This window comes from Loxodonta africana, chromosome 4, assembly GCF_030014295.1.
Source record: "Loxodonta africana isolate mLoxAfr1 chromosome 4, mLoxAfr1.hap2, whole genome shotgun sequence".
Classification (NCBI taxonomy): Eukaryota; Metazoa; Chordata; class Mammalia; order Proboscidea; family Elephantidae; genus Loxodonta; species Loxodonta africana.
Window position 1 is genome coordinate 13,825,258 of NC_087345.1, and position 27,659 is coordinate 13,852,916.

General features: G+C 45.9%; 1 protein-coding gene across 3 annotated transcripts in view; it reads right to left on the reverse strand.

The window, feature by feature from the left end:
* Positions 1-20,818, reverse strand: part of TAB1 (TGF-beta activated kinase 1 (MAP3K7) binding protein 1) — a 41,201-nt gene extending 20,383 nt beyond the window's left edge. The window contains exon 1 of one of the 3 annotated variants that reach the window (XM_064283510.1): positions 1,437-1,995. In XM_064283510.1, the coding sequence (XP_064139580.1) occupies positions 1,437-1,472 (36 nt within the window). In that variant the 5' untranslated portion in view covers positions 1,473-1,995. Of the gene's footprint in view, positions 1-1,436; positions 1,996-20,694 lie in introns of those variants that run through there. The other 2 variants (XM_064283509.1, XM_064283508.1) reach the window with 2 other exon arrangements.
* Positions 20,819-27,659: the final 6,841 nt, after the last annotated feature.

Here is a 27,659-nt window from a genome sequence, read left to right on the forward strand (position 1 = left end):
CAGGTTGCTAATGACTCTTCCTCCAATCCTGATGCCCGTTCTTCTTCATACGGTCCAGCTTCTTGGATTATTTGCTCAGCACACAGATTGAACAAGTATGGTGAAAGGCTGCAATCCTCAGCATACCTTTCTTGATTTTAAACCATGCAGTATCCCCTTGTTCTGTCCGAACAACTCCCTCTTATTCTATGTACAGGTTCCTCATGAGCACAATTAAATGTTCGGAATTCCCATTCTTTGAAATGTTATCCATAATTTGTCATAATGTACATGGCCTGTCTTAGTCATCTAGTGCTGCTATAACAGAAATACCACCAAGTGGCTGGCTTTAACAAAGAGAAGTTTATTTTCTCACAGTAATGTAGGCTAAAAGCCCAAATTCAGGCTTTCTCTCTCTGTAGGCCCTGGAGGAAGGTCTTTCTTCTCAACCTTCTCCTAGGCTAGGAGCTTCTCTGTGCACGTGCTCTGCTCCTGGTGCTTCTTTCTTGGTGGTATGAGGTCCCCAACTCTCTGCTTGCTTTCCTTTCATGTCTTGAGAGATAAAAGGAAAGGGAGGTGACCTGAGTGAGGGTGGTGTTATAATCCCACTCTAATCCTCTCACCATAAAATTTCAATCACTAAATGGAGGACAATCAGACAATACTGGGAATCATGGCGTAACCAAGTTGACCCGTATTTTTGGGGGGACACAGTTCAATCCATGACACAGCTGAATGCCTCTGCGCAGTCAATAAAGCACAGGTAATTCTCTTTCTGGTATTCTCTGCTTTCGGCCAAGATCCATCTGACACCAGCAATATCACTCGTTCCATGCCCTCTTCTGAATCCGGCTTGAATTTCTGGCAGTTCCCTGTCGGTGTCCTGCTGCAACCGCTTCTGAATGATCTTCAGCAAAATTCCACTCGCGTGTGGTATTAATGATGTTGTTCGATAATTTCTGCATTCTGTTGGATCACATTTCTTTGGAATGGGCACAAATGTGGATCTCTTTTAGCTGGTTGGCCAGGTAGCTGTCTTTCAAATTTCCTGGTAGAGATGAGCACCTCCAGCTCTGCATCCATTTATTGAAACATCTCAATTGATATTTCATCAATTCCCAGAGCCTTGTTTTTCGCCAATGCCTTCACTGTAGCTTGGACTTCCTCCTTCAATATCATCAGTTCTTGATCATATGCTACCTCCTGAAATGCTTGGTCTATTCCCTCTTTTGTGCCCCTACCACACCCTGGTGCCATCACTCCTGCCTGTCTGTGTGTCTGCCTCCAATTCCACCCAGCAGGATCTCAAAGAGGCTGTTGAACCAGGCGGAGCTTTAAAAATACACACACATACACACAGAGCTGTTCAGGGCCCAGTCCAAACACTCTGATTCTGAATTTCCTAAATCTCCTTGGGGTGCACCCTGAACACCTGTATCCTCCCCACACACACCCACCCTGATCCAGGGACTGTGCCTCATTCTCAAGGGCATTCCCAGGAACACTGTGGTGGCACTTGAGGGAATATCTGTTGAACTAAAGCAGACAAAAGTAATTGGGAGGATCAAAATTGAATTTCAAGGAAAATAATTAAAACCTAGATTAAAAGCTTTAAGGAAATATTAAGCAAGAATCCTGTGCATGACTTCTTTCAAGTTCGCAGCAACAGCTTCAGAAGAGGATATGAAACCACTTCAACAGGCATCTGCAATCAGATATGTAAAAAGGCCGTGGTTGGCCTTCGCGACAAATTTCATCTTCTTATTTACATCCTGACGGGGGTGACTTTTTCTTTAGAGATTTTTTTTTCTTGTTTTAATTGCTTTTATACTGCATTTATCTACTTTACCACTTAGTTCTGTGCTTTGCACCCTGGAGCAACTTCTGCAAGGTGTAGGAGTTTTTTATTTTTAAATTAACATATAGTAAAATTGACTCTTTTGGTGTGGAGTTCTATGAACTTTAACACACATACAGATTGGTGTCATCACCACCACAGTCAGGGTACAGAACACTCCCAATATCCCCCAAACTCCCTCCCGCTGCCCTCTGTGGTCACACTCTCCCCCACCCTCGCCCCTGGCAGCCACTGACTGTTCTCCATCGCCAGCTTTGTCTTTTCCAAAAATGTCATATAAACGAAATTATACAGTATACGTATAAGCTTCTCTCACTCAGCATAATGCCTTTGAGATGCATCAAGTCGTTTCGTACATCGATAGTTTGTTCCTTTTTACTACAGAGTAGTATTCCATTACGAGCTCTGGTGGTACAATGGTTAAAGCACTCGGGTGCTAACCAAAAGGGACAGTGGTTCGAAACCACCAGCTGTGCTCTGTGGAAGAAAGATGTGGCAGCTGGCTTCCATAAAGATTTACAGCCTTGGAAACCCTATGGGGCAGTTCAATTCTGTTCAATAGGGTTGCTATGAGTCGGAATCAACTCGATGGCAATGGTTTTTTGGTTTTAGTATTCCATTGTCTGGGTGCAAAATAGTCTGTTTAGCCCTTCATCTACTGGAGGACGCTTGGGCTGTTTCCAATTTTTGACAACTACGGACAGAGCTGCTATAAACATTCACATACAGGGTTCTGTGTGAAAATAGCTTTTCATTTCTCCAGGGTAAATACCTAGAAGTGGGACTGCTGGTTCAAATGTTTATGAGAAACTGCCAAGCTGTCTTCCAGGGTGCCATTCTAATAGGTGTACAGGAGCCCTGGTGGCACAATGGCTAAGCACTTGGCTGCTAACCAAAAGGTCGGCGGTTCAAACCCACCAGCCGCTCCGTGGGAGAAAGCTGTGGTAATCTACTTCCATAAAGATTTTGTCTTGCTGTGTGAAACAAGTCAGTCACAAAAGGACAAATACGGTATGAGACTACTATAAGGGTCGCTATGAGTCAAGTGACTCAGTGGCAAGGGGTTACTATTACAAGAACATAAGAAAAGGTTTACACACAGAAAACGTCATCCTTTGGTGGTAAGGAGGGTGAGGAGGGAGGGGAAAGGGAAATCACTAACTAGATAGTAGAAAAGTGTCAACTTCAGTGAAGTGAAGGACAACACAATACAGCGGAAGTCAGCACAACTGGACCAAAGCACAAGCATACAAGTTTCCTAGACACATCCGAACACTGAGGGACCAAGTAGCTGGGTCTCGGGCCTGGGAACCATAGTCTCAGGGGGCATCCAGGTCAAACAGCATAACATACTTTATAAAGAAAATGTTCTATATCTCACTTTGATGAGTAGCGTCTGGGGTCTTAAAAGCTTGTCAGCGGCCATCTAAGATACATCTATTGGCCCCATCCCACCCAGAGCAAAGGAGAATGAAGAAAACCAAAGACACAAGGAAAATACTAGCCCAAAGGACTAAAGGACCACATGAACCAGAGACTCCACCAGCCTGAGACCAGAAGAACTAGATGGTACCTGACTACCACCAATTACTGCCGTGACAGAGAGTCCCAGACAGAGAAGGAGAAAAAAGAAGAATTCAAATTCACGTAAGGCCAGACTTAATGGTACGACAGAGTCTGAAGGAACCCCCTGGATGTTCTGTTAACTCAGAACTGAAACCAAATGAAACCACTTTTCAGACAAAGATTAAACAGGCCTATAAAACTAAAAAAATTAATACATGTGAGGAACCTGCTTCTTAGTTCAATCAAATATACGAGACCAAATCGGCAGCTCCTGTCTAAAAGCAGGTAGAGAAGGCAGGAAAAGATAGCAACTGGACAAATGGACACACGGAACCCGGGGTAGAAAGGCGGAGCGTGCTGTCACATTGTGGGGATAGCAACCAATGTCACAAACAATATGTGTAGGAATTTTTCAATGAGAAATTAACTTGAGCTGTAAATTTTCACCAAAAGCACCATAAAAATAAGGATAATTATATACAGCAATAAAAACGATAAAGATTTACAGCCTTGGAAACCCTAGTAAAGCCCCAGTTTTACTCTGTCCTATAGGGTCGCTAGGAGCTGGAATCGACTCAACCGCAACGAGTTTTGGAATAGGTGTATAGTGGTATCTCCTCACAGCTTCAATTTGCTTTTCCCTAAGGATTAATGAGCATCTTTTCCTGTGCTTATTGCCATCCATATATCCTCTCTGGTGAAGTGTCTATTTAAGTGGTACACCCGTATTCAACTGGGTCGTTCGTCTTCTTCTTGTTGAGTTTGGAGAGTCCTTTCTGTGTCCTGGGTAAGAGCTCCTTGTGACCTGTAAATGTTCTTCCCAGTCTGTAGCCTGTCTTCTCATGCTCTTAACAGTACTTTTGCAGAGCAGAAGTTTTTAATTTTGATGAAGTTCATTTACCCATTTTTTTCTTTCATGGTTCATGCTTTCAGTGTCACGTCTGAACTCTTTGCCCAGCCCCAGCTCGAAAATATCTTGTATGTTTTTTCTAAAAGCTTTATAGTTTTACAGTCAGACCTGTGATCAATTCTGAGCTCATTTTTTTTGTAAGACAGGAGGCTCAGGTCAATGTTCTTTTTTTTGTGGGGTGGAGGGGGGCAAATGGTTATCCAATTGTGCCAACATCACTTGTTGAAAACACTATCCTAAAAAAAAAGACATCTTCTCTCCATTGAATTTCCTTTGCAACTTAGTCAGAAATTAACTAGACAGTCTTCAACAAATGGTGCAGGGACAATGGGATAACCACATGCAAGAGTACAAAGTTGGACCTCTACTTCACATCATACACAAAAATTACCTCAAAATGCATCAATGCCCTAAATGTAAGAGTCAAAACTATAAAACTCTTAGATGAAAACATAGGGGTAAATGTTCATGACCTCAAATTTGGCAATGGATTTTGAGAGTTAACATCCATAGCACAAGCGAGAAAAGAAAAAAATAAATGGCTTCATCAAAATTAAAAACTTTTGTGTATCAAAGAACATCAAGAATGTGAAAAAACTCCACTAGACTGAGTCCAGCACAACTAGTTGGTGCCTGGCTATGATCACCGACAGCTCTGACAGGGATCACAATAGAGGGTCCCAAAGAGAGCTGGGAAAAAATGTAGAACAAAATTCTACCTCACAAAAAAAGACCAGACTTACTGGTCTCACAGACCGGAGAAACCCCGAGAGTATGGCCCCTGACACACTTTTAACTCAGTTACTTTGGAGGTTCACCCCTCATCCAAAGATTAGACAGGCCCGTAAAACGAAACGAGAGCAAATAAGCACACCAACCCAGTGGCAAGGAAGAGAAGGCGGGAGGGGACAGGAAAGCTGGTAATGGGGAAACCAAGGTTGAGAAGGGGAGAGCGTTGACATGCCGTGGGGTTGGCAACCAACATCACAAAACAATGTGTGTTAAGTGTTTAAAGAGAAACTAATTTGCTCTATAAACCTTCATCTAAAGCACACACACACACAAAATATGAAAAAACAATCCACATTATGGGAGAAAATATTTTTAAATCATATTAACTGATAAGGGTTTAATACCCTGAATATATAAAGTACTCCCACACCAAGTAACAAAAAGACAATCCAATTTAAAAAATGGACAATAGACCTGAACAGATATTTCTTCAAAGAAAATATACAAATGGCCAACAAGCACATGAAAAGATGCTCAATATCACTGGTTCTTAGAAAATGCAAATCAAAGCCACGAGATACCACCTCATACCCACTAAATCCATTGCCATCAAGGTGATTCCAACTCACAGTGACCCTATGGGGCAGGCAGAACTGTTCCTTAGGAACAACTGTTAATTAAGGGAAAAAAATGGAAAATAACAACTGTTGGCAAGGATATGAAGAAATAGCAACACCTGTACACTGCTGGTGAGAATGTAAAACGGGGCAACCACTTCGGAAAACAGTCTGCCAATTCCTTAAAATGCTGCTGTTGTTAGCTGCCATCTAGTCAATTCCAACTCATGGCGACCCTATGTGTTAAACACAGAGTTACCATGTGATACAACACACTCCCAGCTACACTCAAGAGAAATGAAAATGTATGTCCACATATAAACTTATACATAAACGTCTATAGCAGCATTAGTCATAACAGCCAAAAGATAGAAACGACCCAATGTCTATCAGATGAACAGATACTGTGGTATATAAACACAGTGGAATATTTTTCAGCCATAAAAATAAATGATGTACTGATGCATGTTACAACTTGGATGACCCTTGAAAACATTATGCTAAAGTGAAAGAGGCCAGACACAAAAGGCCACATATTGTATGATTCCTTTTATTATATGAAATACCCAGAATAAACAAATCCATAGAGACAGAAAGCAGACTGGGGAGTAATTGCTTGCAGGGTACGAAGTGTCCCCCCGAGGTGATATAAAAGTGTTGCAACTAGAGAGGTGATGGTCGTACAACATCGTGAATACACTAAATGCCACTGAATTTCACACTTTAAAAGGGTCAATTGTACGTGATGTGAATTTCATCTCAATTTCAAAAGAATTGGCCATATTTGTGTGGGTCTATTTCTAGACTCTGTTCTGTTCCTTCTACCAATACCATACAGTTTTGATTTCTGCAGTGATAAAGTCTTTTTTTCCCCCATTGATGGTGACTTTTATGTTGATTACATGTTGAAATGATAACATTTTAGATATGCTGGGTTAAACAGAAACATTTTTAAGTTAATTTCACCTGTTTCTTTTTACTTTTGTTAATGTGGCCACTGTTGTTATTTGCTGTCAGTCAATTCCAACTCATGGTGACCCCACATGTGCAGAGCAGAACTGCTCCACAGGGTTTTCTTTCTTTCTTAATTTTATTTTGTTGTTGTTAAGAATATACAGAACAAAACATACATCAACTCAACCATTTCTACACGTACAATTGTCGTTAGGTGCTGTGGAGTGCGTTCCGACTCATAATGACCTTGTGCACAAAAGAATGAAACACTGCCGGGTCCTGTGCCATCCTCACAATAGTTGCTATGCTTGAGCCCACTGCTGCAACTACTGTGTCAATCCATCTTGAGGGTCTTTTCGCTGACGCTCTACTTCACCAGGCATGATGTGCTTCTCCCGGGACTGATGCCTCCTGACAACACGTCCAGGGTATGTGAGACGTAGCCTCACCATCCTTGCTTCTAAGCAGGATTCTCGTTGCACTTCTCCCAAGACAGATTTGTTCATTCTTTTGGCGGTCCACGGTATATTCAATATTCGTCTCCAGTACCACAACTCAAAGACATCAATTCTTCTTTGGTCTTCCTTATTCATTGTCCAACTTTTGCATGCATATGAGGCCACTGAAAACACCGTGGCTTGGGTCAGGTGCACCTTAGCCCTCAAGGTGACAGCTTTGCTCTTAAACACTTTAAAGAGGTCTTTTGCAGCCAATTTGCCCAATGCAATGTGTCATCTGATTTCCTGACTGCTGCTTCTGTGGGTGTTGACTGTGAATCCAAATAAAATGAAATCCGTGACAACTTCAATCTCCATTTATCATGATGTTGCTTACAGGTCCAGTAGCAAGGATTTCTGTTTTCTTTATGTTGAGGTGCGATCCATATTGAAGGCTGTGGTCTTTGATCTCATCAGTAAGTGCCTCAAGTCCTCTTCACTTTCAGCAAGCAAGGTTGTGTCATCTGCATAACGCTGGCTGTGAATGAGTCTTCCTCCAATCCTGATGCCCCGTTCTTCTTCACAGAGTTCAGTTTCTTGGATTATTTGCTCGGCATACAGGCTGAATAGGTATGATGAAAGGAGACAAGCCTGAGGCACACCTTTCCTGACTTTAAACCAGGCAGTGTCCCCTTGTTCTATTAGAACGACTGCCTCTCGGTCTATGTACAGATCCTTCATGAGCGCAATTAAGTGTTCTGGAATTCCCATTCTCTGTAATGTTGCCCATAACACAGTCAATACAATACAGGTGAACATCTTTCCGGTATTCTCAGCTTTCACCCAGGATCCATCTGTTCACATGTACAACCAGTAACACTGATTACGTTCTTTGAGTTGTGCAACCATTCTCACCCTCCTTTTGACCTGTTCCTCCCCCATTAACGTAAGCTCGGTCCCTCCTAAGGTTCCCATCTAATTTTTCCAGTTGATGTGTCAATTTGATCCCATATACATAGATCTTAAAAGAACATACTGCTCAAGGCAGGTATTTTTTACTAGCTAAGCTAAACTCTTGTTTGGCTGTAAGAAGGCTGCAGGGGATATTTTTAGTTTAAATTTTAAAGATTATCTCAAGACAATAGTTTCAGGGGTTTATCCAGCATCCATGGCTCCAGAAAGTCTGGAGTCAGTGAGAATTTGAAATTCTGTTCTGCATTTTACCCATTTTGATCAGGCTTCTTCTGTAGAGTCAGACACCATCCAGCTCTTCTGGTATTGTGACAAGGGAGGCAGCTGTTCCCGGAGGCAATAAGCCAAACATTCCATATCCTCCTATTCCTGACTCTCCTTCCTCTGTTTATATAGTATCTTGAAGTCAGGTAGTGCGAATCTTCCAACTTTATTTTTTTTTTCAAAATCATTTTGGCTATTCTAGTTTTTCTACATGAATTCTAGAATCAGCTTGTCTGTACCTATTAAAAAAAAAAAAACTTGCTGCAGTTTTGACTGGAATTGCTATAGATCTATAGATAAATTTGGGGAGAATTTACATCTTCACTATATTGAGTTCTCCGATCCATAAATATGGTATGCCCCTCCACTTCTTTAGGTCTTTTTTATAGAATGTTATTTCTTCATACAATTTCCCCACGAGGTCTGAAAAGCTACTAATGCCTACTAGGAGCCTTTGAAAACAGAAAATATGACTGAACTCTACTGATGGGAAAAAAACAGCAACAGGAACTGAAATTCTGCTCAGCTCCTGATGATACCTGGCATTTAACAATTTCAGATCAAGCGAGAACAAAAGAAAAACTGATTCACAATAACACAAAATTGTTTCTAGTTCAAATCGTGACCTATCCTATCCTAAAGCCAAATAAAGCAAATATGTCTTTTAACATAAACGCAATTAATATAATCATTTGTTGTTTTTTGTGAGCTGCCGTGGAGTCAGTCCAACTCTCAGCAACTCCACGTATGGCAGAAGGAAACGCTGCGTGGTCCTGCATCACCTTCCTGATCAGCTGCAGATCAGAGTTTTCGATTCATTTATCGGATTTCACTGGTATTCACACATGCATTCAATGAATATTTTCTAAGCATTTACAGCAGTCTGACGTCGTTCTAGGCGCTGGGGATACAGCGGAGAAAACATTAGATGGTTCATGTTTGGAGCTTCCCTTGTAGAGGTGAGAGAGACTTTAAACATGTAAGATGATAAATAAACAAGGCAATTTCAAACAGGGATATGTGCTATGGAAGAAATACAACAGGGTAACAGGACAGAGAGTAATGAGGTGGGCTCTCTTAGACAAGATAGTCAGAAGAGCAGGCCTTGGGGGAGGTGACCTCTGAGCAAGACCTGAATGACTACAGAGCAGTGGTCACTCCAGAAGTGAGGAAGGGGCCTTCCTAGCAGAGGGAGCAGCACGTGCAAAGGTCCTGAGGTGGAAGAAAGCATGTTAGGTTTAAGGAAGTATGAGAAGGCCAGTGTGGCCTCTCTGTAGTAAGCACAGAGGAAAGTGCCTCCCTGCTGTGTTCCTGCATAGGCGTGCATGTCTATCTACGTGGGGAGGATAATGTAAGGTCTTCTAGGCTACGGTAAAGAGTTAATTGCCAAGGAAGGAACTATTTTTCAAGGAACTGATTTGTTATCCATCATCACCTATCAGTACACCTCCACTGCCAGGGACCTCCCAAAGGTCTCAGAAGACCAGGCAAATATGCCTGGACAAGCAGCTCCTTTTTGTAGGGTCTGTCTCCAGTCCCCAAGTGGAATGGAATTAAGCATAATATTAAGCAGAAAAGCAAATGCATCTCCCCAAATCAGGAGCATCCTACGTCCTCCTCCTGAAAAGATGGGACAAGAAGTCGGTATTTGTACCCCAAAGTGCCACAACTGTTTCAAGGCATGGGGGAAATGACATCCATCCATTTTAGAATCCTGTCTGAGCTTAAAAATTAGATTAAGATGGACTGAACTCATCCTTTAATATGAGACACAGAGTACAAACGTGTCACTCATGATCGGAAATCAGTAACTGATGCTGTAATCACAGGGCTTCCTCTGCCGCTGCCAGCTTCCACAGGGCACAGACATGGGCTGGCAGGTACTCGAGTCTTTCTAACAAATTCAAACTTTCCAGAAACAAATACGTATTACCTAAGCAACATATGGGCCCAGTGACCATGGAGAGATACACTATTAAAAAGGCTACTGAAATGGTCTCTTACAAGGAAGGAAACAAACTCCATTAGGTGACTGGGGAACTTGCTGTTTCAGCGTGTCGTGGGTACAGAAGCAATTCTATTTAAAAGCAGTTCATCATGGGACCCCACAACACTGATACCATCTACGGGCTGACACTGTCCTGGCCGTGGTGGCTGTGCTCGCTTGACGTGGGAATAGCACACGCCCCCGAATTAGAAAACCTCTGTATGACGGCATTCAATCTACTTAACCTTGTTCCTCATAAAGTATTTATGACTAGTGTCTGGGTGCTTCTACATTAAGTGCTTTTTTTTTGAAATTTGATTTTCATAATGCTGAGCTAGTGATATTTTGGACGTTTATTATTTTATTTTGTTCATTGCAATGAACTGGCAGTTGGTGTTTGGGACAATGGGTATGGACTCCAGTTCTATTGCTTATTTAAGGATAGTCTTTGTTCATTCCCGATAAAAACACTCAAGGAAACTGAAACTGATGGACACTTTTTTTAAACATGCTATCATCTGTATATCGTTGCTGTGGTTGTTATTTGCCGTCAAGTCGATTTCTATTCATGGCAGCCCCATGTGTGCAGAGTAGAACTGAGTCCATAGTTTTCAAGGCTGTGAACTTTCAGAAGCAGATCGCCAGGCCTATCTTCCAAGGCACCTCTGGGTGGGCTTGAACTGCCAACTTCTGGCTAGTAGTCGAGCGCTTAACTGATTGAGCCATTCAGGGACTCCAGTTCTAATGCCAGCATCTTACTCAGTGGGGCAGCTCCACTAAGATCAGGAACATGGCAAGGATGCCCATTATCTCCATTATTTAACACTGAACTGGAGGTATCAGCCAATACAATTAGACAAGAGAAAAGAATGAGAGCATAAGAATCGGGAAATTAGGAAACTAATCTCTTTTTGCAGTTGATACAATGTACGCCTGCCCTTATCAAAAGGTTAGGTTCCAATAACCGCGTCATTATGCAAAAATCAGCATTATGCAAAAATACAGGACTTTTTTCTGTTTTCTGACCAACCATCTGTCTGATTTTTTTTTTTAAGAAAATATGATCAAAGAAATAATAACAGTTAAGATTTACTAACATGCTCACCACTGTGACCACCCAGTTATGGATTATTCCTCTGCGGAGGAGGCTTGCAGGAGACAAAGCTGGATAAAGCGAGGCTGTGTGAACAGAGGGCCCACGTTTACCAATTCACCTTCCTCCTGTGCTAGGCCAGAGCTTCCCCTCCAGGAGCTGCCTCCAGGACTCCACTCTCTCTCACCCCTGCAAGCCCTGCATTCACCATCCCTGAGTGTGCTCTACCCTCTGGGCCTGGCGAGTCACTGAGGCTTGGGGCTTCCTGAGAGGGTGCTGGGAGCCTGGCCACCCACCAGGCCCCAAAGAGGCGGAGCACTTTGGGATGTCATTAAACTTGTACAAATTTCTTCCAAATACTCTCTCCAATGCCTCTTTCTTTCCTCCCTTCCTGCCCCACAGCAATTTTGAGCTCAGGGCCTCAGGCTGCATAGGTGCTGGGACCCTAGAACAGGTGCCCACTAGCTTCGGGCTGCCTGTGTGGCTGCCCAGAGGCTACAACCACAGAGGCAGCCCGCCTGGCTGGCAGGAGGCAGTGGAAGGTGCCAGGCAAGGGGGCCTGGCTTCCTGGAGGCCACCTGGAGACCCTCCTCAAAAAAGGGGATGCTCCACAGCCACTACCACCACGCCTGCCACCTTGTTAATGCGCAAAATTGTGGGATAGCAGATTTTTTACTATTGTCATAAATGCAAAATGTCGGATAACGAGATAGTCGGTAAGTGAGGAACAGGTGACGGGGATCGATTACCCAATAGGCAAGGATGCAGCGCTGGACGTGCTCACTCGTCTATGCCAAGAAACTTGGAAGACAGTTATCTGGCCGACCAACTAGAAGAGATTCATATTTACGCCTATTCCCAAGAAAGGTGATCCAACCGAATGTGGAAATTATAGAGCAATATCATTAATATCACACACAAGCAAAATTTTGCTGAAGATCATTCAAATGCAGCTGCAGCACTAATTGACAGAGAAATGCCAGAAATTCAGGCCGGATTCAGAAGAGGAGGAGGAACCAGGGATATCATTGCTGATGTCAGATGGATCCTGGCTGAAAGCAGAGACTACCAGGAGGATGTTCACCTGTGTTAAAGATATACTAGAACCAAACAAAGTCTTCCTCTGGATATCATCAGATTTGAAAGAGAACTGGAAAACTGACCTTCTCAAATTGTAACATGAATTTTATTTACTACCCGTTTGGCGCACACCAAAACAACCTGCTTGTGTCCCAGACTCTGGGAAAACACTGCCCAGGGCCATGGGGCCCTTTCCCTGAGAAATCCACCTCAGAGGTCTCGCCCTGCGTATTGGGCAAGCAACTCACTGGCCATTAACCATGGGACCTTGTGGGAACCCTCGTCCTGTGGCCTGGGGGTGTTAACTACCTTATCTCCCCAGTTCTAAGGCACACATTTTCCACATTTCCACATCTCTTAAGTCGGTGCCTTACAAGTTAATTAGAAGCAGATTTTCTTTCTGGTTGTTGAACTGCCATCAAGTTAGCCCCCACTCACAGCAGCCCCGTGCACAACGGAAGGAAACACTGCTTGGTCCTGTGCCCTCCCAACGATCAGCTGTGGATCGGACCATTGTGATCCATAGGGTTTTTTAAAAATAGTATTTTACTGTGTTTGCAGTGAAAGTTTACACACCAAATTAGACTCTCATTTGACAATTTCTATACCAACTGTTCAGAGCATTAGTTACATTTTTCACAATGTGGCAACATTCTCTTTAATTCCGTTCTCCTTGTTCCCTTTCCATTACTCTAGTTTCCCTGACCCCTTACCTCCTCATCTGTGCTTTAGAGTAATCGTTAACTTTTGGTCACATATAGAATGGCTTTTTAATGGAGCACTGTACTCATGGGGGATAGTCTTTATTTTGTGTGCCAATCTGTTATTTCACTAAAAGTTGACCTCAGGGGAGAGTTTTGGTTCAGGACAATAGTCTCAGGGAGTCTCAACTGGTCCAGTTAAGTCTGGACTCTCGAAGAATCTGAGTTCTGTTCTGCATTTTTCTCCTGTTCTATCAGGGTCCATCTATTGTGGCCCTGATCACAATGGTTGGTAGCGGTAGCCGGGCACCATCTAATTCTCCTGGTCTTAGGGGAGATGAGGTCGTGGCTTGTACAGGCTATTAGCCCTAAGGACTAGGTTCTTTTCTAGGACTTTGATTTCTATCAATCCATAGGGTCTTCTTTTCTTTCTTTTTTATAGGATTTTCATTGGCTGATTTTCAGAAGTAGATCGTCAGGCCTTTCATCCTAGTTCACCTTAATCTGGAAGCCATGTGTGTGAGATGCACTGGCTGAGAAATGAACCTGGGTCTCCTGCATGGAAGGCGAGAATTCTACCACCAGCGACACCCCCTTCTCTTTTCAGTATATATAAAATAATGATGTGTCCTGTAATTAATGGATCCGATGACATACGGATACTTTCTCCGATACCTATGGAAGCTGCCTGAAATGCAGTCTCTACAGCACCTCAGGGATTCAATCAATAACGAGTGGCTGGAGAATTCCAGGAGGTTCTACCAGCGTGGGGAGTCCCTGGGTGATGCAAACAGTTAACACATTCAACTATTAACTGAGAAGCTGGAGGTTCAAGTCCACCCAGAAAGACCTGGTGATCCATTCTGAAAAACTGAACCACTGAAAACGCTGTGGAGGAGAGGTTTTTGCTCAGGGGCATTGAGTTCATGTTAATGGTGGTGGAATAATTCAGAAAAGGACAGACAGAATAGCTCCACAACTTTAAAAATTTAATCGGGTGTTACTGAATTATACATGTAGAAATTGTTGAGATGGCATATGGTTTACGTATATTTTCAACACAGTTAAAAAAAAAAAAAGAAAACCCTGTGGAGCACCAGGTGTACTCTGACACACATACGGCTGTGGCTGGTGCTACCAGTGCGGGAATGGAAGAATATGTGATCCTCCCTGGTTTCGGCAAGGGCCCCGAATTCATCTCCTACTGCTGTGACTGGAGGAGCTTCAATCCTATTCTCCAATTCTCTCCATCTCCAGCTGGCATTGTCCATACCAAGCACCCACTGCTGATCCTAACAAAACCTACCCGACTGCCAAGTCTCTTGCTTCCTTCCTCCACATTTCTGAATAATTTTCAGAAAGGTCATGTATTTTCTATTCACACAAACCACCCACCTCTCCACCCCTGCACACACTGATGCATACTTTCTCCTACGCCCACAAACTCCAGGCCCTCCAGCAAGGGAGCACTTGGCGCCTGAGCACCGGGAACTGAAGTTGGCTGAGAAGCTGAGAAGGGGGTGTCTCACGCTCAGCACAGCCTCATCACAGACCCACTTAAACACATACAACAGTGAACACAAAGGATTTTAACTCTTTGGTAAGTTAAAAATTAATTTCTCACAGGAAATTTAATTAAAAAAATGATAGAAGGCTGTTTCAAAAAGCCTAATTGTGACTTGATTTTGTGAGGGAGTTTCCAAAATTCATATTTTGGCAGGAAAACTTTCTATCATGATCCAGGTATATGTAACCCCTTATGGGGTCTACAAACACCATGTGCACGTATCTGTAAGAATTAGCCCCTCAAAAACATATATGACCATGTCACATAAAAACTGTCCATAAAAGCTCCCACAGAGACCCATCTCAAACCCCTGGGCAGCAGAGATGGACAAAGCAGAGCTCCAGATTCAGGCCACAGCTTGAATATCAAATTATAGGATGAAAGGCTGAGTGTTTTTGTGGTGAAAGCACCCGAATTCCTTAGAGGAAGCTCAGAGAGGGAGAATAATGCCCCAGGAAGATGGCTCAGGGTGGGGGACAGCAGTTCTTTCTCTCTAAAAAGCTTAAAACGCCCTGATGCCTCCCGCCATCTCTGTCTTTCTGGATGACCCACTTCTCTGGGACCAACTCCACTCCCTGCTCCCTCCCCTTCCACTAGGGTTTTAATCAAAGGATCTCTATGTTTCCATCACAAAGATGCTCCTAATACATCCTTAGAGGGGCTACCAATAACTGTGGAGCACTACTGTGTGCTAGAGCAGCTGGACTAGGCTACTGACAGCATACAAGATGGCTGGAAGCAACCGTCTGATGGATGCCTTTCTTTCAATGGCCATCACCTATTTTAATGTACAAAAGAAAAAATGTATAGCTAGCACCTATGATTCCACAAGTAAAATTGCTCAGAGCATGTCTAATTAAAACAAAATGATTTCAAGTTAATGTCTTTTTATAATTAGGTAAATGATGTTGTTGTGTGCCACTGAGTCGATTCCAACTTACAGTGACCCTACAGGACAGAGCAGAACTGCCCCACAGGGTTTCCTAGGCTGTAATCTTTGCGGAAACAGACTGCCAGGTTTTTTCTCCCACCAAGTGGCGGGTGGGTTTGAATCACTGACCTTTCAGTTAGCAGTCGAGTGCTTAACTACTGCGCCACCAGGGAAATAACAGTATAGGCAAAATCAGACTAGTGATTCCCTCTGCCCTCAATGTGCTTTTCTTCCTGGGTTCCCCAACTCAGTGAGTGGAGCCACTAATGTTCAAATGAAAACCCTGAAGTTGTCCTTGACTCTTCTTCCTGTCACGCACCCCAGGTCTGATCTACCAGCAAACTATACCTGTTCTTCCACTAAAATACAGTTAGGAGCTGATATTTCTCCCCACTCCTCTGCCATCACCCTGGGCAAGGCACCACGATCACCTCACTCCTGGATGACTGTTAGAGGCTCTAGCGACTCAGGCTCACCACTCGAACGGAGTGTGCTTTCTCTAATCACAAATCTCATCATGTCATCCCCTATCTAAAACCACCCGAGAGCTTCACATGACACTTAGACTCCTAAGTCCGTACCAGGATCCGCAGGGCCCCCAGCTCCCTCAGACCCTGGCTACTACCACTTTCCTCAGGGCATTCCACTCCAGCCACACCAGCCTCCTTGAGGCTCCAACAAGCAGATCTCTGCACCCCTGCTCCCTCAGGCAGGCCCACTCTCCCTCCCCACATCCTGACGCCTCGCTCCCCCACTTTATCAGGTCTCCAACCAAATGCTAAGAGGCATTCTGCTACCACCTGGTCTCAAATGGCCCCTCTGCCATTCCCTGTCTTTGAAGCCAGCCTATTCTTCCTCGAGCACCACCTGACTACATACAGATACTATTACATTACCTGTAATCTTCATTTGTTCATTGTCTCCCTTGCTAAAAAATAGGCTCCAGGAGGGCAGCCTCCTCTGCACCTGCACTGTACTTGCCAGGTAGTGAGCGCTCAGTGACTTTGGAGGGAATGAAGAGTTGGAGTTGATTGAGGGCAGAACTGAAGTGGAATTTCACGGCTGGAGTTGGACCACATCACTCCAGGAGTGTAAGGTCTTAGTTCATTTTATACTAACAACACTCCTGGGAGTCCTCTGGGAGACACTGAGGCTGAGGGATAGATATTAAGTAACTTGCCCAAGGCCATATGGGACTCACAGCCTATTTTATTTGGCTACAAAGGGCCCAGGTTCTTTTTTATTTTTTGTTATTGGAGAATGTAATCGATGTCACTAAATTGTAAATGCAGAAACTGCTGAATGTGCGCATGCTCTGCTGTGTATCTTCTCAACAAGTTGTGCCGCCATTCTCTCCTTTTACCAACTGCTTCTCCCCCATTAATGTCAACTCACTGCCCCCATATTTCCTTTCTACTCTTTCCAGTTGCTATGGTCAAGGGGCCCCGGTTCTTCTTAACACGTGCTGTCTTCAAAAGCTCCTTTTCTTGGAAGGACCCTCTAAGGTGCCACATTACCTGGAAATGAAAGGTGAAATTCCGCATGATGGCATTCCCTGACACACTCTGCCATCTGGTTCCAGCACACCCTTCCCAGTCCTTCCGGAAAGCTTCCTGAACCAGTCAAATCAGGCCACTCCACAGCGCCTCAACTTACAACCTTGCAGTACTGTCCTGGAAAGTTCTTCCTCTCCTCTGCCTGGCAAACCCCTACCTGCCTTTAAAGCTTTCTGCTGCCTCCTCAAGACTCCACATGATGTCCACTGACGCCAGCGTGCCTAACACATTGTGAAAGAGGCACACGGCTCCTTCTCCCAAGCTGGACTGCCAGTGCAGTGAAGGTGGGGACATCGTCACCTTCATATCCTCAGGCCCAGGAACCGCAGACAGCAGCCCTCATGACCATCTGCTGAATGAAGGCGTTTCAGCTGCTCTCACCAGACTCAGCAACGGAGGGCAGGTCAGCCAGCCCTGCTCACTGCCTGCCCCTCTCCTCTGCGGAGCACGGATGTCCAGATCATCACTAGAGAAAGTCGCAGGAAGGGGCCTTGTATGGCCTCTGTCTTTAAATACATATGCATTTAAAGCTAACTTTATCCAATCTTTAAAAAGTACGAGGAAAGATTCCACAACTACCCTCAAGAACACATACGAGAGCTAGTGAAGCTCACCTTTTATCTAACCCAAGTTCCTTGGGCTCCATCACACCTAGAAGGGAGCCACCCACCCTCTGCACAACCCAGGCAGCCGCTCTCTCTTCAACAAGACAAGTCTACCTGTAGCACTTATCACTTCCACAGCCACTCTCTCAACATCATAATCCAGGTAGTAAGCGTTTCCGGAATGCTTACTACAATGGGGACTGCCCTCTAGGAGCTCACAAAGCAGAGGGTACCAGCCATACCCAACCAACTTCTCAACAAGCCAGACTTGAGCAGCAGTAAAATAAAACCCATTGCCATCAAGTTGTTTCTAAGTCATAGAACCCTATAGGACAGAGCAGAACTGCCCCATGGGGTTTCCAAAGCTGTAATCTTTACAGAAGAGACTGCTATCTCTTTCTCACTGCAGAGTCGCTAGTGGGTTGAAACCGCCAACCTTTCAGATACCAGCTGAATGCTTAACCACTGTACCACCAGGGCTCCTTAGTAAAATAAAGGGGCAGCCAGTGCTCTCTGGTGTGGAGGGGAAGAGAGCTGTCCCCACCAGGGAGCAATCTGGAACAAGGCTCTGCTTCCAGAGAATCTACACAAAGCCTGCCATTAACATGCAACAGTGAAGGTCACCCCTCACACCCAAATCCCCATGCTTCAAGACCCTCAGTGGTAGGAGGGCCAATGTCTGCTGCATATCCGTAAGGCCAAGGCTAAGCAATGGGCCAGGCTACAAATGCTTTACTCATTTTTTCACCAATTTTTATTGAGTACCTGGCACACAATAGTGTAGATGCTGTAACAAAAGTAAGCAAGGGGTCCCAAGTCCCCATCTTTAAGGAGTTCACTTTCCAGTATGGGACCCAGAGAGGTCCACAGGCAACTACGAGAATGCCATAACTAGGGCAATGGGGAAAGTGGTGGTTCAGTGGTAGAATCCTGCCTTCCACGCCGGGGACCTGGTTCGATTCCCACCCAATGCACCCCGTGTGCAACTATCACTCATCTGTCGAAAAAGGCTTACATGTTGTTAGGATGCCGAACGGGTTTCAGCGGAGCTTCCAGACTAAAACAGACTAAGGAAAAAGGCCTGGTGATCTACTTCTGAAAATCTGCCAATAAAAATCCTATGGATCACAACAGTCTGATCAACAACCGATCACAGGATGGTGCAGGACTGGGCAGCGAAACCACTGTGCAGGGGCTGCCATGAGTAGAGGGCTAACCCAACAACAGCTAACAATCCATGACCCGTAACTTAGGAGTTAAAATTGGAGCCATTATTCCCTGTCCTTGAGTACAAAGAATGTGGCCCAGATGAATTGGCCTCAGAAGGACACATCAACTGGGCCTTGAGGTACAAAAAAAATAGCTAGAACAACCTTGAAAAACATCTTTTAGTGACTCTTTTACATATTCGGAGCACAAAAGACCCACCCATTTTCCACTCTTACTTTTTCTATTAGCATTTAACAAACAGTAACATTTGTTGGACCAGTAAAGACCCTCCTGTCATTACCGAAATTTGTACCAGTGGCTATTAAGAAAGTCAATTCAAAATGCAGAATCATGGTGATTTAGCAGTTTTTAGTCAATGTGTGAAAATGTGAAACTTTTAATGATTTTACCCACTGTAATGTTAATGTTAATATATACTGATGATTCTGTAACATTCCTTGGACTCGGGCAGACGTGGTTCTGGCAGCATGCTTGTCCGTTTCCTACTTTTGCCTCTTGGAACATATGCCAAATAAAGTCTTTCTCCTTGCTCTACTATAACTTTGTGGTGATTTTACCCTAGGACACTGGACAGGACCCAGAGGATGCTTCCCAGTCCTGGCAGGTGGGAATAAGCCTGTGTTGCCAATGTGAGTACGTATGCATCTGTGAACATGCATCTCAGGAGGATGCCCGGGGGTGGAGGGCAACATCACCACCAAACCCAGGAGTGTCCAGGCTGCAGGAGAGGGGGGATCTCAGGACAATCCTCCCACTCCAGGTCTGCTCTGCTCTCTGCTTACAGATAAGGAAACTGAAGCTGAAGGAGGCACAGTAAGTCAGAGTCACGACCAGAACTCAGGTGGCCACTATCTCAGTCATGCCTTCATTATAGCCTAGAGTTTAAGAGGGTTTCCCAAAGGTCGGCAGTTCGAATCCACCAGGTGCTCCTTGGAAACTCCATGAGGCAGTTCTACTCTGTCCTACAGGGTAGCTATGGTCAGATTCGACTCGACGGCAATGGGTTTGGTTTTTCTTTTTCTGGACTCAGACTGCAGATTCGATTCCTGCCTCTGCCACTGACCAGCTGTGTGGCCTCGGGCAAATGACCACCTCCCTGTGCCTCAGTTTCCTCAACTGTAAAACAGGTCTAAAAATAGTACCTTATCGGGGTACTAAGAAAATTAAATTTACTAACATAATGCAATGAGCACAATGCCTGGGACGTAGTGAACAGTATATGAGTGATGCTGCCAGGATTATTACTACTATTGCACGACTACCCCGAGCGGCGGGTGGGCTCACAACCCGGGCTCCTTCCGCTGCCGCGCGCCTCACTCCCCGCCGGCTCCGAGAACGGTCCCACCGTCGATGCCCGGCCGGGAGCGCCGGCAATGCAGTGAGGAGCCCCGGGGCCGCAGGCGCTCTGACCGGGAAGGCCGTGACCCCAGCCGCCGGCCGGGCAGGACGCACGCGCGGGACGCGCAGGACCGAACCTCCGGTGCGCGCCCCCTGCCCGGGGAATGAGGGGGTCGGCCGCGGGAGAGGGGAGGGAAGCGGCCACACCCCGCCCGGGAGAGGAAGGAGGTCCAAAAGCGGAGAGGGAGTCGCTCCTGGACCAAACAGGCGTCCCCGGACCCCCTACCCCCAGCCCAGAGACCGGGTCGGTTCCTCACACTCTGCAGCAGACTCCTCCTCTGCGCCGCCATCTTGGAGGGACCCCCGCGGGCGCTCCCGCATCCCGGCAGAGCAGGCGAGAAGAGCGGCTAGAGCGGCCTGAAGGAGGCGAGGACGACTGCATTGCCAGGGAGCATGCGCCCAGCGCCACCCTACGGCCGTTGTCAGTTAGGGCCGTGGCGGACCGTGTGCGCAGGCGCACTTGCTTTCCTACTTCCCCCCTCCGGGGGAAATTTAAAAGAAGGCTTTATTGTACCCCTACATTTTACAAACCGCCCTCCCATCCTTATATGATTGCCTCTCACCCGTCTCTATTTGCGCACTTTCTCAGGGGTACCTTTCAAATGAAACTTCTAAATCCCTGGATTAGGGTTCCCGTATTTTGTGAATCCATGTAGTATACCCCCTTTGAAGTCCTTGGGTGGTGCAAATGGCTAAACGCACACTACTAGCCAAAAAGTTGGTGGTTCGAACCCACTCAGAGGCACCTCAAAAGAAACAACTAGCGATCTGCTTCCGGGAGGTCACAGCCTTGAAAGCCCTATGGAGCAGTTCTACTTCGCACACATGGGGTCTCCAGGAGTGGGAACCAACAGAATGGCAACTAACAACAACTGGTGCCTTTGGGAATTTTATCCAAAGTCACAAACATCCTTTGGCTTTTATGATCTCCATAGTGTAACTTCTTATTGCATTACCTTTTAAATCTTCCTTTAAAATGCTTGTTTGTAACTGTTATAAGCCTCCTCCTGAGGCACTGGTGGTTTAGTGGTAGAATTCTCGCCTTTCACGCAGGAGAACCCATCTGCATTTTAAGCACAAACACCACCCATCTGTCATGGGAGCTTTGCATGTTGCTGTGATGCTGAACAGGTTTCAGCGGAGCTGACAGGCTAGGAAGAAAAGCCTGGTGAACTACTTCCAAAAATCAGCCGATTAAAGCCCTATGGATCACAATGGTCTGATTCACAACTGACCGTGGGGATCGTGCACAACCACGTGGGCTTTTTTTCCATTGTACGTGGGATCGCCATGAGTCAGGGCCAACTGGACCGACCACAGCTAACAACAACAACCTGAACACAATAGCTGGAACAGGGGGTACATGTTCATTCATTCACTCAACAAATACTCCTTGAGTGATCATGCCTGGCATTATAGTGGGCACAGGGCATAACACAGCAAGCAAAACAGGCCATCAAAGCTAACATTTTAATTGGAGAGGACAACATTTTTATACATAAGTTACTTCAAATGGTGTTAAGTACTAGGAAGGAGATGTTTATGGATAGTGCCGTGGGAGTGTGGGGCAAGGACCCGGTCTGTGGAAGCCATGCTTGGGCTGAGATCTGAACAGGTGTTAACTGCTAACAGGGAAGGGCTGGCCAGACAGAGGGGACAGCTAGTGCAAAGACCAAGGAAAGAGAGAGCGCGTGGGCCCAAGAAACTGCCAGAAGGCTGGTGTGACTAGAGCAGAGGTGGAGGAGGAGTGAGGTGATGTGGTGGCGGTGAAGGGGCAGCCTCTGGGCATGCAGGCCCCAGGCAGGAGTTTGACTTCTCATCCCCAGGATGTAGTTGCTGACTTCTGAGCAAGCCAGTGACATGATTCTATTGGTAGAAAGATCCCCTTGACTACTGCCTACAAGACATATTTTTAGGGAGATTGGAAGGAGGCAGAAAGGCCAGTTAGGGGAATATTGTAATAGCTCTAGGCAAGAGATGTTAGTGGTTCGAAATGGCTGATGGCAGTGGGTGGATTTTATTTAGGAGATGAAATTGTCAGGGCTTGATGATGGAGTGGTTGTGGGTGGTGATGGGAAGAAATGTGTCAAAGATATCTCCCATATTTCTGGCAAGAGCATCTAGGTTTGGGGGAGTGAGAAGGGAATGACCATGAATGAGTTCTATCTGAACTCATTGAGTTAGAGGTGTTTTTGAGACATGTAAGTAGAGAAGTCAATTGTTGGATAGAGGGGACTGGAGCTCAGAGCAGAGGCAAAGACATGGTGAGGAGTGTCTAAGGAGGGTGTAGGCAACAGCGTGAGATGCTTGTGAGAGCTCTAGTTAGAAGAGAGCAGAAGAAAGCCCATTAGAGTTAGTGGTCCAGAGGCCTTTGGCCCAGGCAGTTCAGGTAGGATGTAGGACCTAAAAAAAAACCGTCACTGCTGTCAGGTTTTTTCAACTCATAGTCACCCTGTAGGACAGAGTAGAACTGCCCCATAGAGTTTCTAAGGCTGTAAATCTTTACAGAAGTAGACTGCCCCATCTTTCTCCTGTGCAGAGTAGCTGATGGGTTTGAACTGCACACCTCTTGATTAGTAGTTGAGCACTTAACCACTGCACCACCAGGGCTCCTCAGGATGTAGGACAGAAGCCTAAATCCAGTGAGTTGAGAGATGGCTGGAAAATGGAGACATGGAGACCTAAGAGTAGGTGGTTCTTCCCAGTTGGTGAACTGTGATAAGGAAGAGACAGAAAAGGGAACATGGAAGGGGATGTGGGATTGAGAGAAGGTTTTCTTTTAGTTTGGAAGGACCTAAACTTGAGTCTGTTTGAACGCTGAAGGGAAGGCTTAATACAGAAGAGTTGATTCAAAAGATAGAGGGTAGAGGTGGGAGCGAGCCCAGGGCTGGGATGGTGACTCATCATTTTGCTGTCCTACCAACATAGCACCACATGACTCAGGATGGCTGCTCTAGCCATTTTGTCTTAATTCAGCTAGCAGGTAGGAGGAAGGTAGGAAGATGACACCTCCCTCCCTTTCCTTTTTTTAAAATTAAACATTTATTTGCAAGATGTGTCTCTTTCCTTTTAAGGAGACTTCTGGAGGTTCCCCATGATGCTTCTACTTATGCCTCGTTGGCTACAACCTAGCCCCATGGCCATATCTAGCTGCAAGGGAGGCCAGGAAATGTAGGCTTTGGACTGACCGATAATGTGCCCAGCTACAAATGGGATCTATTACCAGAGCAGGATTGGAGAATGGGAACCAGGAGGCTGTGAGCAGTATCTGCCATGAAGAAGGGAGGAGGAAAAGGGGCAGGTGGTTTGTCTGTTGAAGGAAAGCCTGGAAAAAATAAAGATTTGGAGCTCAATCCCCTCCATTCTAATCCCTGCTCCATATCCTGTCACCTGAGTGCTCTTGAACAAGCAACCTCCTCTCCCTGGGCCTCAGTATTCCCCTCTGTAAAAAGGGAGTATAAGGATTAAATGAGATGCCATGGAAAGACCTGACCTGTGGTAGGCACCAATGTTTGTTATATTCAGACTACAATTTAATTAAAAAAAAAAAAAAACTTTATTGTGCTTTAAGTGAAAGTACAATTTCATTTTCTACAGATTTAATAAACCCACATTGAGCACCTGGTGTATACCAGGTAGTTTTTAACCATGTACTTATTTATGTCTCATTCCAACCTCGTAAGTCAGGTATTATCCCGCTTATTTGATAAAGCAGGAAATTCCAGTTCAGTGAGCCACCCAAAAAATAGATGTTGGGATTTGAACTCAGGTCTTCTAACTCCAAGGCATTTCCTGGCAACCCTGTGAGGTAAGCAGACCCTAGAAGGCCCTTCACAGCTCAGCCTCAGCATAACCACTTATAGTTTCCCAAACAACCATATCATTCCCTGCTTCCATGCCTCTGTAAATCTCGTTTGTGCTGCCTAGAATGCCTTTCCCACACCTGCCCACCTGGTGAACCTCTGCTCACTCTTCAAGACTCCTATCAGATGAAATCCCTATGCCATGAATCACTCTCCATCACCTTTGATTATTTAAAACCGTAACTATGGTTTCAGGGACCAGGACTTAGAAGACTGGAACTGTGGCAACTCAGCCCTGGTCTTCAGGCCCAGAGGAGCTGCTCAGCAAATGTTGGTGGCATCGAACTGGTTGAAGAGTCGGACAGCCACAGCCATTCATGGACACATTGGTAGATGAGGAAACTGAGGCACAGACAGGCCCAAGGTCTCTGAGTGATTTAGAGGAGAGCTGCAACTCTAACTTGTGGCCCCTGGCCCCATACCCACCCCTTTTTCCATACCTAACCCCTCCCTCAAACAATGCAGTGTGGGGGGCCCTGCCTCCAATATCCCTCTGATCTGGTTTTCCAGGAAGCAAGGGGAGAACACAGAGCTCAGCACCACACAACACTTGGAAGACCAACTGTAAGTCTGTGCCTCCTCTTAGCAGGATGGAGACAGGCAGTCTACTGTGGACACCCCTCCAATTCTCCCCTCCATGGGGACGCCATGCCTGGAAACCAAGCTGTAAAATGGCCTCGGACCAAGCGTGTGTCAGCCTGGGGTCTGCAATCAATCCAAGACACGTCCCCGCCAAAAGAACAAAGATGCCACGACTACCAACCTCGATTACTGTTTAAACAGCCGGAGAGTGCTCTGGGCTGTAGCATGGGTGCCCGGATGGGGGGCAGCCTGGAGTGGGTGAGGATCTCCCATGCACCGCTGTGCACACGCAGCCCAGAACATCAGATATCTCCGCGGCCCTGCACCATGACCTTTCCAAACCCAGGCGCCAGTAGAACACACAGCCTAGAGCGCTTAGTCGCAGGGGTTGGGCCGCCTTCTGGGAGCTGAGAAGGGCCTTGCGCACAAGGCCAGAGACCCCTAGTCATAAAACACCGCCTGATAAGGTCTTCAATGAGGCTTTCTACGCCTGCAGCCAGCGCCCCACAGGCCAGCAGATTCCAGTCAATCCTTTGTTTGGCTGCAGCAGCAACAGCTCTGGCTTGCAGATATCAACTAAAGATGACATAGGATGCTGAAGACTATTTCCAAAGGAGATCCTCTTCCTTTTTGCCCTCTCTGTTCTGGGCGGGTGTTTTTTTCTGGGTGCCGAATGACAGCATGGGCCCCATCTTGGTCCAGACTCTGCCTTCCTAGGTTTCCTTTCCTTGCTCACAAGCATTTTGCCATGTGGCTGCATGGTCTTGGTACGGATGGTTTTAATGGATGCATCATAGCATTTGACTGGGTAAATCATCCATTTGCAGATAGATAATAAGCTTGTTTCCAGTTTGGGGCTATTATAAATCGTTCTGCAATGAACGGCCATTCATTCGTATAAAGATTCTTTAGTAAATTTCTTACAGAATCACATGAAAATATGCGTGTGGGGGAGGTAGTTTGCTTTACAATTCTTTATCAAAGGAAAAAAAGAAATCTTGCTGACTGTGGAATCTGGAGTGATGGGTATGCCATTCTCTCTCTTTTGGTGAATGTTTGGACATTTTCGTCACGAACAATGAAAAATACAGATGTCGGACACAGTTCTTGGCCTCAGGGAGCTCACAGCCCAGTGGGGAGAGAGGCAAGGAGCCAGGCTCTGGCAGAGCAGTGCCGTAAGGGCTGGGACAGGGCTAGGAGACCCAAGGGAGGGCCACCTACCTCTGACTTAGGAAATCAGGAAGGGCTTCTCATAGGAAGTGACATCTTAGCTGAGGCCTGAAGGTTGCATAGGAGATGGTCATGTGACATGAAAAGGGAGGGTGTCCCAGGCAGAGGTACCAGCAAGAGCAAAGAGCTGGTGGCGGGCGACAGCGCAGCACGTAAGGGCTCAGAAGTGATGGGATGGTCCGTCTGGCTCGACTGTTGATGAAGTTGGGGGCAGAGGGGAGGGTGTCAAAAGCTAAGGCTGGAGCAGCAAAAGGAGCCAGATCAGTGGCTCTTTGTGCACCCCATAGGAGTCTGGATGTCCTCCAAAGTGGCAGAGCAGCTGGGAAGGACACGATCAGCTCTGACTTTTAGACGATCACCCCCACTGCTGCAGACAGGATGGACTGTGGGTAGTGCGGAGAGACTGAGGTGTCTTCCCATCCGCAGCTTTTTGTTGCTCCTGAGTTACTCCCTGAAGATACTTTCCAGAATCCTCACCCTGTGTCGTGCCCCTTGATTTCTCTGGGCACTGCTGCTGTGTTCACGTTGGTCTGCTCAGTCTGCCTGTGACCTCCTGGAAGGGGGGACTCGGTTTTCATCATCTCTGCAGCCCCAGAGTTTAACACACAGCAGATGCTACATAAATAAATGAATGAAGTTCATCAGGGGCTAAGTGAATGTCAGGCTGCTCTATGTGCTGGGTCTCTTGCTTCGTATGCTGGGTCCCTGTGTGGATGGTGCTGGTAGGGGTAATTCAGATCTCCGAGCAGCAGACACCAAGACAGGATTTAACTGGGGAGATACCTGTGAAAGGAAGGGGGGAGGAGCATCGTTAGTCCACCATGCAGGCCTGACCCTGTGCAAGAACTGTTTTCAAGGGCTGCTGTGTCAAAGTACCACAAACTCAGTGGCTTATAAAAATAGAAACTTTTTGTCTGAGTTCTGGAGGCTAGAAGTCTGAAATCAGGGTGTTGGCCATGTTGACTTCTTCTAAGGCTCTGAGGGAGAACCTGTCCTGGTGACACGTGGCGGTCCTTGGTATTCCTTGGCTTGTAGACCGCTCCAATCTCTGCCCCTATCTTCACGTGACCATCTTCCCTCGTGTCTGTCTCTGTTTCTCCTCTTCTTTTATGAGGACACCATTCATATCGGAGTCTAGGTCCCTGGGTGGCACAAATGATTCAAGATTAACTACTAACCTAAAGGTTGGCCGTTCAAACCCACCCAGCCACCCGTGCCACATAAGAAAGGCCTGTTGGTATCCTTCTATAAAGATCGTTGTGGTCATTAGGTGCCACTGAGTTGGTTCTAACTCATCACCATCATTGCTATATTTGAGCCCATTGTTGCAGCCACTGTTGTCAATCCATCTCATTGAGGGTCTTCCTCTTCTTCACTGACCCTCATTCACCAAGCATGGTGATGTCCTTCTCCAGGGACTGGTCCCTCCTGATAACATGTCCCAAGTATGTGAGATGGAGTCTCACCCTACTTGCTTCTAATGAGCATTCTGACTGTACTTCTTCCGAGACAGATTTAAAGACCCTATTTCCAAACAAGGTCACGGT